General features: G+C 40.3%; 1 protein-coding gene across 2 annotated transcripts in view; it reads right to left on the minus strand.

Annotated features, from left to right (window-relative positions):
- LOC114497336 (cytochrome P450 2J2-like) overlaps nt 1-14,141 on the minus strand; it is a 44,271-nt gene extending 30,130 nt beyond the window's left edge. For both annotated transcript variants that reach the window (XM_036026187.1, XM_036026188.1), the window contains exons 1-4: nt 13,850-14,141; nt 6,687-6,849; nt 1,681-1,830; nt 1,125-1,285 (exon numbers count right to left, since the gene is read on the minus strand). In XM_036026187.1, coding sequence (XP_035882080.1) covers nt 1,125-1,285; nt 1,681-1,830; nt 6,687-6,849; nt 13,850-14,050 — 675 coding nt within the window. In that variant the 5' untranslated portion in view covers nt 14,051-14,141. The remainder of the gene's footprint in view (nt 1-1,124; nt 1,286-1,680; nt 1,831-6,686; nt 6,850-13,849) is intronic.
- Between the last annotated feature and the right edge of the window lie 772 nt (nt 14,142-14,913).

The following is a 14,913-nucleotide window of genomic DNA, read 5'->3' on the forward strand; positions in this document are numbered from 1 at the left end:
GTACCCTGAACTCGCATGACTTCCTGGGTTCTGTCTTAATAGGAAGAGCAAAAATGGAGTCGCTGAGCTGGGGACTAACATGTCTGAAGTGAGAACAAGGAATTCAAAAATAACTTTGACAATAATAATAAAAATTAAAGCTCACATTCATTATGACATTTGCATGTGCCAGGACTGACACTAACATCTTTATCCACTCTGGTGTGATGGATCCATAGAGGTCCAGGCAAAGATGTTTATCAGGAATAAATAAAAATAAACCTGTTCCTAGATACCAGAGAGGCTACCTCAATACTTGGGGCTGATTTTTACCTAGACATGCCTTCCAAACCCAGAACAGTGGCTGGGAGATGAAGAAGCTTCACAGAGTTTCTGACAGACTCAGAACACCCCAGGACTAAAACGGAGTTCAGGGCCCACCAAGGTAGGGGCAAAGTTTGAGCCTCAAGTGCCTTTACCCTATGAAATTCTAAAACTGATCATACCCTGCTGATGGGCATGCAAATGGGGAAGTAGCATTGGAAACCTGGCATCTTTAATGTTGAGGTTTATATATGGAAGAGAAATGAATGGATGTATCCACAGGAACAATTGTACTAGAAGTAATGCTCTTGGCAGCTTTACATCTAACATTTAAAACCTGGAAATAACCCAAGTGTCTCTCAATAGAGAAGAGAGTGGTAAACAGTGACATACTCATAAAATGGAATATTACCCAGAATTCTCAAAAACAGCAACTAATACAAATGAATCACAAAACAGGATGCCCAGGGGAAACCAAGCACAGAAGAAAAGTTCTGAGACAGGAGGTCTGAGGTGGCTGGGTTAGAGAGGGACATAGATGGGGGAACTCAAACACAATGGCACTCCTGACCTTTTTAATTAAAAAAAATAAGTGCACAGGTGTATGGCACGTGAAGTTCACTGTTTCATGTGAAGGTTGAACATGTTCTTTGCATACAATGTGTATTTAATTATGTTATCTAAAGCGCTATAGTCACAGGTTGATTTCAAATAAGGTTGTGTTGAAGTCAATTTAAAGGATTACATTGTAGACTAAAATAACCCATGCCCAACATCAGCCCCAGCATCTTTAACCAAGAAATGAAAAGAGAAACCCTTACGTGGGCCCACACTGATGTCTCCAGGTGTACGACCTCATCTATCAGCCTCAGCATTTCTTGAAACTGATCATCCTGGTACTCAAAGCGCTCCCCAAAGGTGATGGAGCAAATAATATTGGAAACTGAATTGTTGATCTTGAAGTGAGGATTAAAAGGCTGTCCTGGAGGTGGAAGAAAAGGTAGATCCTTCAGACTGGTTTGCTTCTGTTTTGTAGTAACAGTCTACATCACATATGATATCTGGAGGACAGAAACACACCCAAGGCTCTGGCCACAGCACCCTACACTGGGACAGACATACAGCAAGTACTTACTCAGTGCCTAGGAAGTCAAACTGATGACTGGGTTTTAAAATCAATAATGTCTTTAATGCCTTTCTTTTTGTGCTTAATTCCAGAGCTCCCTGAGGGCAGGGCCATGGTTAGTTGTTTGATTATACCCTCAGGGCCAAATACAGTGCTGGGCACAGGACAGGTGTGTAAGTACTGAGTAAGTATCTGTTCAATGAGTGAAAGAGCCACAGTCTCCTGCACATGTCCTAGAGGAGGACACTCACCCTTCTCCTCCTCTATTGCCAGGGCCAGGTGATGGACCTCCTCCTGTATGCGCTCCTCTAAGCTCTTCTTTCCTAAACCAAAGTCCCTTAATGTTGTCAGGGTGAACCTTCTTTGCTCCTTCCATATCTGTCCATTGGACAGGGTCAGTCCTAACAAAAGGAAAGTCAGCATTATGAAAAGAAAGCCAGCATATGGCATGGGAATTTCTATGAGATTGTAGAAAGGAAAAGATCATTAGGCAGTTGGGCAGTATTCAGAGCAATCATCCTAGAGCAATGAATATAATTGCTCCCATGTACTGGTTGGTGAAAATAACAAACACGTTAGTATTTTTTATGCATTATGTAATTTAGTACTCACAGAAACTCTGGGAGGTAAATACAATTATCAACCCCTTTCCAACTTTGCTGATGAAAAAACTGAAGTAAAAGGGAAAAAGTAAAGTTTGCAAAGACACACACAGGGTAGTAAGCATCTGAGCAGGCATTCAAGTTCATGTATACCTGACTGTAAAGCCCACGCTTTCATTACTAGTCACATAACTATATTTACATGTTTATGTCATGCTACACACTAAGAATGCACCCATAGGTAAGAAAATCCATATTTGTAAAGAGGTAAGACTTTAATGGGTCTTAGAGAAGAGGTCCCATCTACACTTAACCTTCAAAAATAAAGAAATGCCTGAAGAAAGCAGAGGCAATAAAATATCCCATGCAGGCAAAGGAAAAGACAGCACCTTGGTGTGTTCAACAGACCATCATTTCTTGTATAACACGGGTAAGGCCACACCCCTTTCCTTTCTTCACTTCTAGAGCACGCTTCAACTCCTTTTAATGTCTGGCTTTGGCTCTACCCTCTCTGTGAAATGGCCCTCCTTGCTCTCAAATCCAGGGTTGCTTTTTAACCTCATCTTACTTGGTTTTTCAGCAATGTGAGACCCTTTTTTCTTGAAACACTCTTTTCCAATGGTGTTCAGGACACTACGCTTCCCAGATTTTATTTTTTTCAAATTCTCTGAGAGCACAGAACTTCCCATATCTCTGGCTAGTTCATCTTGTACCCAATTTTGAAATGATGAAGTTCTTTAAAAGAAGGTCTTCTCTTCTTTTTTAAAATATATTTTATTGATTATGCTATTACAATTGTCCCATTTCCCCCCTTCATTCCCCTCCACCCTGCGCACCCCCTCCCACCCACATTCCCCCCCTTTAGTTTATGTCCATGTGTCACGAGTTCTTTAACTTCTACATTTCTCATACTATTCTTGCCCTCCCCCTCTTTTCTACCTACCATCTATACTATTTATTCTCTGTACCTTTTCCCCCTCTCTCCTCCTCCCACTTCACTGTTGCTAACCCTCCATGTCCTCTATTTCTGTGGTTCTGTTCCTGTTCTTGTTGTTTGCTTGGTTTCTTTTTGTTTTTGTTTTAGATGTGGCTGTTAATAATTGTGAGTTTGCCATCATTTTACTATGCATGTTTTTTATCTTCTTTTTCTTAGATAAGTCCCTTTAACATTTCCTATAATAAGGGCTTGGTGATGATGAACTCCTTTAACTTGACCTTATCTGAGAAGCACTTTATCTGCCCTTCCATTCTAAATGATAGCTTTGCTGGATAGAACAATCTTGGATGTAGTCCTTGCCTTTCATGACTTGGAATACTTCTTTCCAGCCCCTTCTTGCCTGTAAGGTGTCTTTTGAGAAATCAGCTGACAGTCTGATGGGCACTCCTTTGTAGGTTACTGTCTCCTTGTCTCTTGCTGCTTCTAGGATTCTCTCCTTCATTTTTACCTTGGCTAATATAATTATGATGTTTCTTGGCATGTTCCTCATTTGGTCCAACTTCTTTGGGACTCTCTGAGCTTCCTGGACTTCCTGGAAGTCTATTTCCTTTGCCAGATTGGGGAAGTTCTCCTTTGTTATTTGTCCAATAAATTTTTCATTTGTTGTTCTTCCTCTTCTCCTTCTGGTACCCCTATAATTCAGATGTTGGACTGTTTAAAGATATTCTGCAAGTTCCTAAGCTTCTCCTCATTTTTTTGAATTCTTGTTTCTTCATTCTTTTCTGTTTGGTTGTTTCTTTCTTCCTTCTGGTCCACTCCATTGATTTTAAACCCAGTTTTCTTTCCATCAGTATTGGTTCTGTGTGCATTTTTCTTCATTTCACTTATTGTAGCCTTCATTTATTCATCTAATTTGGGACCCAAATCAACCAATTCTATTATCATCCTGATCACCAGTGCTTTGAAATGTGCATCTGATAGGTTGGCTATCTCTTGTTCGCTTATAAGTATTGGCTGCAATGCTTTGATTTCCTCTGTCTGAGCCTTTTTTTTTTTTTTTTTTTTTTTTGCTCTGGTTGTGCTTGTTAAGGTATTGAGGGGTGGAGCTTTAGGTGTTTTCCAGGGTGGGGCAACCCATTGGCTAGGTTGTGATGTTGTATGTGAGGGTGGGGTCAGAGACAGAACAATGGCATTTGCTCTGCTCTGTCTAGGACTTCAGTCCTCTCTGCTGCTTCCCACTAGCAGATTGGGCCATTCTGGTGCTGGCTTCTGGGCAGGTGGGCTTGTGTACATTTTAGGACTCTGTGAGTCTCCCCAAGGAACTCTCCTGTGAGGCTGGGAGATTCTCCTGGCACCACAACCCCCAAAGGTGTTTTCAATCAGTGCTTTGAAGCTTTATTTCCCAAGGTTGGGGCCCTGGGTTGCGTGGTCTGTGTTGCTGCTTGTTTTCACCTGGTTTATCTGTATGCGAATGTATGACTGTGGACAGACAGCTGCCTTTTGCACCTCACTGGGTCTGCTCCTTGCCTCCCGTGCCCAGCCAGGGTCTGCCATCGGGTCTGTTAGCTGCCCCTGCAAATCTGGAGTCTGCCAACTGCCACCTGCACCCTGTGCACCAGCATCTGCCAGCCACCGCTTTTTCTTGCTGGGATCCCTTGACACCTCTCTATAGGCCTCTGACTACACCCCTCTTACCCATCTGGATGAATGGTCGTCAGACTTCCATACACTTCATTTCTCTCTGTTTTGGTTGTTTTTTGTTTCTAAATTTTTGTTGTCCTTAGTTTTGGTTGTGTGAGGAGGCAGAGTGTGCCTACCTATGCCTCCATCTTAGCTGGAAGTCCAGGTCTTCTCTTCTTACCCTATACTCCATGCCTGAAAAATCTCACACCTAAACATTTAAATAGCATCTATTGATAGTGATCTTCTATTTCAATCTCTGAACTTCAGACACAGATATACGACTGTCTGCTTGACTTCACCAACTTTAAAGGCATTGCAAACTCAGCATCTGCATGACGGAATTTATGCTGTTCTCCATACAACTCCCACCCAAGCCAAACTTACCTTGTCTCCCAAACACCCTTCTTTCCATTCATATACCCATTTGGATGTCAACCTAAACACTTCCTTCTCCCTCTATTCCCTCTTCTTCTAGGTCATCACATCCTACTGGATTTACCTCCTGAATATCTTAAATCCATGTATTTTCACTGCCACTGTCCCAGTTTAACCTAGTGTACTGTCCTATCTTGCTACCTTCCTAGTCCAAGCTATCACCTTCTCTAGCCTAAAATGCTGCAACAGTCTGTTTCTTCCTTTATTTCAGTCACTACATTGCAACCAAAACAAGTTTTTAAAATGTACAATGTTTATATGATGATTCCTTTCTCTACTGATAATCATTTAAGAGCTTCCTTGTTTTAGGATAAAACCCAACATCCTTATCAAGAAACTGCATAAACTATTCCTGGGCAAACTCTTCAGCTTCATCTGCATTTAATTATTCCATTTGATCTCTGTTCTTGCCACATTGGCCACTTTTTCATTTCCTCAAGTTCACTGTGCTTCTTCTCACCTCTGGAACCTTTTGTATTCTATTCCCTCTGCCTGATTGCCTCTTTACTTGATTAAATTGTTTGTCACTTACATTAGTTTTTTCCTGAATCCTAGGAGTAGATTAGATCATCCTAATAAGTGCATTTTGCACATATCTATAAACAGCTTTAAATTATTACAGTTAGATAATAGTCTTTCTCTCTGAATAGAACTTGACTTACATAAGAACATGGATTTTATCTGTCCTACTCATTGTTTTATTCCTGGTGCTTAGCACTGTGCTTCACATTGCAGATAATAGGGTAGATGGATGTAGAGTTAATAGATAAGATATTTCAAAGAGGAAAGGGAAGCATGTGAAAAATTGATCATGCTCTGGTAGAGTAATGAATTTGAGTTTTTCATTTAGATTTTTAAATGTTTAAGTTTATGTAATGATAATTTAAACCATTCATACCAAACTGTTCTAATGTAGACTGGAAGGCTTGAGATAGTCTATGGACATGGCCTTAATGATGAAGCATAGGGACTGACAGTTGAGAAGAACAAATTACAAAAGCAGCAGAAGGAAGCAGATCCACATCCCTCATCCTAGTGGAAGAGATCTGCAGTGGGAGACCAGAAAGAGAAAGTATTGGAGTTTTCAGAGCATGATTGAATGCTGCATTATTTATCAAAGCCTGGTCACTTGTTTTTCAAAGCATGCACAATGAGTTCACACAGGAGACATAGTTTACTCTTAATCCCTGACATTAGGGCTGACCCAGAATAATCCTCAGAGAGGGAGCCTCTGTAGGGAAATGAGAACATCAAGCTTCCACTAAAGGCAGGAATTTTATAATGGGCATGGTCTCTAGGGTGTGTTGGAGAGGTCTAGTCTCAGAGGCACCATTAACAGACCTTAGAATTATTAAACATATACATCTGACATTGGGCAAGAACTTACCATTTTTCTTATTTTTTAAAAGATTTTATTTATTTATTTTTAGAGAGGAAGGAAGGGAGATAGAGAGAAAGGGAGAAACATCAATGTGTGGTTGCTGGGGGTTATGGCCTGCAACCCAGGCATGTACCCTGGCTGGGAATCGAACCTGCGACACTTTGGATCACAGCCCGTGCTCAATCCACTGAGCTACACCAGCCAGGGCCAGAAACTTACCATTTTTCTTGAAGATCCGTTCTCGAACAGGGGATATGGGGCGGTCAACAAACTTGTGGCCCTGGTGGACAAGGGCCTCTTTGATTAATGGGAATCCAGTTACAACAACTGTAGGCCAGACACCAAACTCCATGCCGAAAACATTCCCATATTTCTTCACATACTGAAAAATAAATAGTTAGATGTGAATATACACATCTTTGTGTGTCCAAGAAAGAAGTAGTCTGTAGATGGAGGGCTTGTATTGCGAGCATGGGGTGTGCTCTCTTTGAGCTGACAGGAATGTTTCTCCTTGTTTTATTCTCCTCCTCTTCTCAACTACACTTGGATTTAATTCACTATAGTACTTGTACATACCTTATAAATCATTTTACCATATTGCCAACCTATACAAATTGAGTGAGCATCTTCCACTGTCCTGAAAATGAGTTATGAAGATGGAACTATCATAAAATAAACGAAGTCTCTAACCTTAAGCATCTTAGAGTCTAGTGAACAGAATTCAGCACCTGTGTCTCACCAAAGAAGGCTGATATCTGTGCAGTGTAAGTCTGGAATAGCAAGCATGGATTTCTTACTAAATCATATCTGCTTAAACAGAAGAGAAGTCCCCTTTCTCAACATGTGCTCTGGAAGACAGAAAATGCATTCCAGGGCTGGGACCAGTGGTGAGGAAAAGCACGCTAGCTCTGGAGCTGTGTGTGAATGGTAGCTCTACCATTCACTGGCTGTGGGCTCTTGAGAAAATTGCCTCATTTTTTTGAGCCTCAGCTCCCCAGCTAGAAAAGGCAGAATATGGTCCCTCCATCAAATGATTCTGTGAGGAAGAATGAGAGCAGCAATGGGAAAGGCACTTTGTTTCCTGGTACCTGGTGCACAGCCGCTGGAGTCTCTGAGTAATGAATGTGCTCTGTGGTGACAGAGAGGACCAGAGACCAGGGATGTGTGGAAGGAATGCATTCCTGATTGCAGATGGACCCAGTCACTAGCTACCATATTAAGCATCTTTCATGTTTTATGTGATTCAATCTCACAATACCTTACAGTAGTAATGATTTCCCTTGTCTTTCAGAAAAGGAAAATGAGTCATAGCTAAAGTAATGTAGTCAAGGTGAGAAAGGTATTGAGTGGTGGAAGGATTCGGCAGGCATTGTGTAAGATTCAAGGAAAAGAACATGCACCTGAGGTGGTACCAGGACCTTAGAGTTTAGTGGGGTCCTTAGACTTTAGTGAGAGCAAGAGAGCGAAAGTGAGAGTGAGAGAGGGGCAGAGGGGAGAATGGAAGAGTGTGTGGGTATGTCATGAATATGCACAAAGGTACAGGTATGTACAGAACAGGTTAAATGACAGCGAGTGCTCACCCATCAAAGTTTTTTCTGTCCTGCCTATCAAGAGAAGGCTCTTGGTAAAGCCTGGTTCCTGCCTGTGGTCTGCTGGTCATGTCCAGCTTTAGGAAGTTGATGTAATAGGAGTGGTCTGCTTCCTCCAGGTATCTGGGGCCTTGTTTCTATGATTTCCAAGCACTCGTGCTCCCCCATGTACCCCTATTTCCCTGGACCCCATCAGGCCCATTGGAGCAAGTATAATGGATTTGGTCACATTCCACCACCAGTCTCCCACAATATATTTACAAAGTGAAATACTACTCAGCCATACAAAGGAACAAAACTCTACCCTTTGCAACAGCATGGATGGACCGGGAGAACATTATGCTAAGTGAAATAGCCAGTCAGAGAAAGACAAGTACCATATGATTTCACTCATATGTGGCATCCAATGAACAATCTGAACTAACAAGCAAAATAGAGACAGACTCATAGACAAAGCACAGGATAACTGCTTTGGGGGTGGTTAATGGGTGGAGGAATCAAGAAAAAGGAAAAAGGATGCTTGGGCGTGAACAACAGTGTGGTGATCAGGGTGGATCTGTGGAGGCATAAGAGGGCATAAGGGGGATAAATAGTACTGGGAAATGCAATAAAAAATAAATTTTAAAAAATTGAGACTGAACTCAATGCTTTCATTGTCTTTTGGGCCAGAGTTGTCCATCATTTTGTGTTCATCTCTAGCACAGCATACCCTGTCTTGCTAGAAAGGGCAGAGCCAAGATTCCATCTCCAGCTGGTCTGCTGCTAGGAAACTGCAGGGATATCTTGTTGAACGCTGGGGTAAATTTCTTAGGCTTTACAAGAAGGGTTTCTTGACTACTTAAGGATACTCAATAAGGATGTTTTTGGAACAGCTGAATATCTCAGATTAAATTCAAAGACAACCTAGATTCTCAGCCTGTACTTGGAAAGGAGTCAGCACACCGTTAGTATTTACTGAAGTGAATTTCTTCGGAGTTCCATCTCTACTAGTTTTATGTCCATGTATATGAATACTCCAAGATTACTGGAAGAGAAACTTTTATGGTATGATGAGCTGTGTAAACATGGATAGGTCACAGGGTCCCCTGAAGCCCTGGTGATACCCAACAACTGTTTAATATACTGTACTGGTCATTGTGTTAATTGGTGTACGTGGAAATAAATGTATGACTCAGAGGGAATCTCAGAAGACTTTGTAAGATAGGCCATACTTTTTAATGTATAACATTAAACAAGTCACTTAATAAACAGACAGTAAAAGAGTGAATGTGGTTAAAAATAAGATGTTGAGAAGGCTAACACAAGCTGACATTCAAAAAAGAACACAGAAAAATAAAGAGGAAAGCATTAACATAGCAGCTATATAAGGGGTAAAAACAGTAGTAAAAGAAAGGAAATTCAAATGAGGGATGAAAATTTCAAATGTAGAATTAAAGAATTAAGTGGAGCAAAATAAATATTTTAAGCAAAGAACAATTACAAGTGGAAGGTTAGTGATAAAAGAGTTGAGCGAGATTCTACTTGCTCTACATACTTAAACCCCAGAATCATCAGGGCAAAGAAACAAAGAAATGAAATTAAAAAAAGGAAGAGAGTGTACTAATTCTCAATCCCACCAGCTGTAGGTGGGAGGGACCTTCCTCTGAACTATTAGTAGCACTGAGCAGTGTGTGTGCACATGCGTGCAAGTGTGTGCCTATCATTCCAATAGACAAAAGAAAAGTCTTTTATGTATTTTACTGAGGTTTAATACCTTTCTGGCAATATCTATGTTGCATTTTAAATTTTTTTCTGTTTATGTTTCCTCAACATTTTTTTAATCAAAAGTTCAACTTTTTATTTATTGATATGTAGAAGACCAAAGTAAATGTTACAAATGGGTATCATTTTATTTTTATTACACAGGAGTATGAAAAGATACACACCATAGTCCTATGGAGGTATTACTGACAGCTGGTATGTGTGTGTGTGTGTGTGTGTGTGTGTTGGTGTTGTGGGTGCAAGTGGGGGAAGATTCCTTCTCATTCTGAAGTGTATTTTAAGCCATCTCAAAGTGCATTTATTGCTTTTCTAGTTAGAGAGTATTTTTATTCAAGAAAGCAAAGGAAAAAAAGAAACCTAAGGAAATAAGAAATAAAACTTGATAACAGTGCCCGTTAACTTTTTGTCATAGAATCCTTTGAAAATTTACTGTATGTAGTGGATGTGCTCTCCAGTAGAGTCCTGTATGCATGCATAGTTATGCATGCAGATTCAGGGGTTCACAAGTCCCCTGGGGCCCACAAACTCCTGATTTCTACTCTTGTACAGAAATAAGGAGGCAACCCTTCCCATGGAGCAGGTCAGGGTAGATCTCTGCCTTCAACTTCCCCCACAGTAAGGAAGAGGCTACCCTAGCCATCTTAACTGTCCCCACCCTCATTCTTTTTAGCCTCATGAGAATGGAAGATGCAGTCCTGTCGGGGTTCTTATAAGCAACACATTGTGTGTGTGTGTAGCAGAGAGAGAGAGGGAAGACCAGGATAGCACTGCAGGGGATTTAGAACTTAAATTGACATTTGAATCACAATCCACAAATGTGATGATTCTGACCATAAACCCACTGATAGCCTGAAAAAATAAAAGATTTACAGGGTATCCAGAGTCATATAACATCATACACAAAATATCCAGGATACAGTCCAAAATTATTCAGCTTACCAAGAATACAGAAAATCTCAACTTCAATGAGTAGACACCAATACTGAGATGACACAGATGTTGGAATTATAGGATAAAGGTTTTAAAACTTATTATAAAAGTTTTGGGAAACAAATATAAACACTCTCAAAAATTAAAAAGTAAGAATTCTTAACAAAGAAAAAGGAAACATACATAAGAAACAAAGAGAAATTTTAGAAGTGAAAAATACAATAATCTAAACAAAAAAATAGTCAATAGAGTAACTCAGTTGCTGAGGGGTAATGACAGATGAATCAGTAAAATTGAAGAGATCAATAGAAAATTTGGAAAAAAACAGAAAAGAAAACTGAGACCCAGGGAACTGTGTTAGAATAACAAAAGACCTAACACTTGTGCCATCACTGTCCAAGAGTTCCAGAAATAGAGAAAAAATCACGTGGAGCTGAAAAAAATATGTGAGGAAATAATGGCTGAAAATTCCTCAAATTTGGTAATGGACAAACCTAGAGATTCAATAATCTCAGTGAACCCAATAAATGCACAAAATTTAAGACCCAAAGATATCATAATCAAATCTGTGAAAAGTAAAAACAAATAAAAAATTTCTAAAAGCAGGCAGAGAAGGACAACTCATTGCTCATAGGATACAATGATTTAAATGATAGCAGATGTCTCGTCAGAAAACATGGAAGCCTGAAATAAGTGGTACAAAAGTGCTGAATGAAAGAAACTGTAGACCTACAGTTCTATATCCACTGAAAATGCACTGCAGAAATGAAGGTGAAATATATTATTAGATGTATGAAAGGAAAGAAACTTTTTCTTCCAGCAAACCAGCTGTAAAGAATGATTTTAGAAGTTTTTGAGATATAAGGAATAGTAATGGTAGAAAAGTTGGAACACTGGGAATGGAGAAAGAGCAATGGAAAAGGGTAAATAAATGGCAAAACATAAAGTATTCTTTTCCTTTTGAAGTAAAAAAACTGTGTTTCCCAATTAAAAGCAAAATTATACTATTGTCTGATGTGGTTCTCGATGTATGTGGAGGTAATATTTAAGACATTTATATTAAGAAACATGGAGGCTAAGGAGACCCAAACTGTCATAAGGTATCTATACTCCACTTGAAGTGGTAAAATATTGAGACTAGGACACTGCAATAAGCTAAGTATGCAAATTGCAATCTCTAGAGCAACCACTTAAAATACAAAGAGATGTACTCAAAACACTAAAATAAAACACAATCTTAAAAAAAATGTTCAAGTGACCCACAGGAAGACAGGAAAGAAGAAACAGCAATAAAAAATAAGAAACAGAAAAAATAAAATGGCAGACTTATGTTTCAACATATCAATAATCACATTAAATACAAATTATCTAAATTCAGCAATTAAAAGAGATTGAGAAAGAAAAAGATGACCCACATAGGTGCTGCCCATAAGAATCTCATTTCAAATGTAATGATGGAAATAGAATAAAAGTGAAAAAATGGAGAAGCATACACCATGCAAATACTAATAAAAAAAGGAGCTGCATTGACTACATTATATCACATAAAGTAAAGTCCAGGCAAAAAAAAAATCACCAGGGATGAAGAAGGATGTTACCTAATAATTTATGAGTCAGTTCACCAAGATAACATGACGATTATAACCTTCATTCACCAAGTAAACAAGCTGCCAAATGCATAAAGGAAAAATAAACAGTACTGAACAGAGAAATAGACAAACCTGTACTTAGAGTTGGAGATTTTGACATGACTCTCCTAGTAAGTTGTAGAACCAATAGATAAAATGTCAGAAAGGGTATAGAAGAATTCAACAACAAAGTCAAGCAATAAAAATCTAATTGATGTATTAAACACTCTGCCCAACAACAGCAGAATTCAGATGACCCTTGATCAAAGCCAGGATTAGGGGATTGGACATAACGCACAGCTGAAAATCCACATATAACTGGCATACATTTTCCCCCCCTAAGCATGCATGAGAGTGTAGCTTGAGCCATAAAGCCAACCTGAACATATTTTTTAAACCAAAAATTATACAAAGTATGACCTCTGACCATAATGGAATCAAAATGGAATTCATTAACCAAAAGAAAAGTGGAAAACTTCCCAATTCTTGAAAATTAAACAATGCATTTCTTAAACTAGGGTACAGATTTAGGAGCCTAGCTTTAAAATGCTTTGACTAATGCTGTTAGTGTTACCAATTGGTTGTTCCTCCCAGAAACTGATAAAACCTTTTGCATCCAGACTTGAGTATATAGGCACATGCTTCAAGTGCTCCAGGAATTTCTAGGGGAACTAATCTTTTTGTACATCTGCTCTCAGTCATGTTACTATGGACCCTTCACTGTTTCATTTGAAGTTCAGAACCACCTATCACAGTGTTGCCTCTCAGCAAGGAACCTGTGTTGAGAGGCAGAAAACCAAGAAAGTGTTGGATGTTGGAGAAATTTTTAAGGATTTCAGAGTGGCCCTAGTAAGGAGTCCCTGAATGGAGATTATTATAAAGAAATGGAAAGAGGTCTTAAGAGTTCTAAGTGGCTTCTGATGGAGACTGAGCTTGTCCAGGAGAAACATCCTGAAGTGCTAAGAAAATCTGAGGTTTGGAAAGATTTTAGCATATTGCATAATTACTTCCAGACAGATAATTGCAGAACACCCAGGTGCTCAGTCATCCTGGTGATGGGAGCAATTGAGTTGAAAAGAGGTGAGGATCTAGGTGGTATTAGTATTTTACACGTGGGAAATGGAACATTTGAGAGGGAAAGTCCAGCTTTTTCCTTTAAGGATACCAATACTAAAGAGGACAAGGTCATCATGTTACAATAATATGTTATGATAATGTTTAACAAGATACCATTAAATGAGTTGAAGAATGGAATATGCCTAGCACACAAATGGTAAACAATTAGCAATATTTCACCCCTAGAAAGGGCATATGGAATCCTGCCAGCTGAGAAAAATGAGGCTCAAAGTGGGGTTCACCAGAGGACTGGCATTAGCAACAGAGCCACCCATCCTCCCTCCCTCAGTCCCCAGGATGGTCCTCCACCTGCAGGTCATATCAGGACTCAGGGTCCAGCACCTTAGTCTGCTCCTACCTTCTGAAGGGACAGATGAGGCTGCTTAAAATCCAGTAGAAAGAAGTTCCCAAAGAAAGGCACACTCCTGGGCCCTGGTGGATAGTTCATTGGGAGTCTTGGCCTTTTGAGGAAGTGTGCAAGGATCAGGAAGAGGACGCCACCAAGCAGGAGAGTGCTGGGATTGAGCGACCTCCAGAAGGCTGCCACTAGGGAGCCCATCGCCCCGAGCGTTGGTCGTACTCCTTGCTTCTCTGTGGTCTGAGCAGGTGAAGTTCCAGTCTGTATCTGTCAGTGCAGAACCTTCAGCACTGCCCCTCCCTACCCTGCCAATCCCTGCCCCAGGGAACTTGGTTCCTGAATTTCGCTGGGTCCCGCCCCCTGCTGCTCAGGGCCAGCCCAGCTCCAGCTTCCTCTGTCCCTCTCTGCCCCTCCTCCTCTCCCCACCCAGCCAGGCAGTGGGCCAGATGCCAGGCTCTGAATACCAGGGAGAACCCGCACTAGCCTTGGCAAGTCTCATCCTGGGGCTGCTGTGGCTCTGGCTTTTATGGTTTCAAGGCATCTCGGAGAGCCTCACAGGCATTTGAGCTCCGTGTTTTCCGATCATACTCTCACACAAATTTCTGGGATCTGAATTGTGCCTAGTAAACAGTCAAGCCAACAGAAGCAGCTACCTTTCTTGGGCACTTATATCCAGGCAGCACACTTGCCTCTTTATACAAATTACTTCACTCTCACAAAATTAGGCCATGCTCTTCTTAGTCCCATGTTGCACACAGACAGGTTAAGTACCAAATACATGGTGAGTAAATAAATTTACTGATTTGCAAAACATCTAAATGAGGTAAGAGCCTTACACCAAAGCTCCTAGCACTGGCCCTAGTCCTTGATAGGTGATTAACACTGAAGAGGTATCTTTCCAATGTCCTGATGGAGATACTAGTCAGACCTTTGCTTTTATCCTTCCAGGCTATGTCTTTCTGTTTACTACAGTTTTTATCCATCCATACAATGTTGTGATTTCACAATATTCCAGGTTGCTATTTGTTGCTGCAGTTCATTCTCTTTAACAGCTATGTAATATG

The sequence above is a fragment of the Phyllostomus discolor genome, chromosome 5 (genome assembly GCF_004126475.2).
Source record: "Phyllostomus discolor isolate MPI-MPIP mPhyDis1 chromosome 5, mPhyDis1.pri.v3, whole genome shotgun sequence".
NCBI classification, from domain to species: domain Eukaryota; kingdom Metazoa; phylum Chordata; class Mammalia; order Chiroptera; family Phyllostomidae; genus Phyllostomus; species Phyllostomus discolor.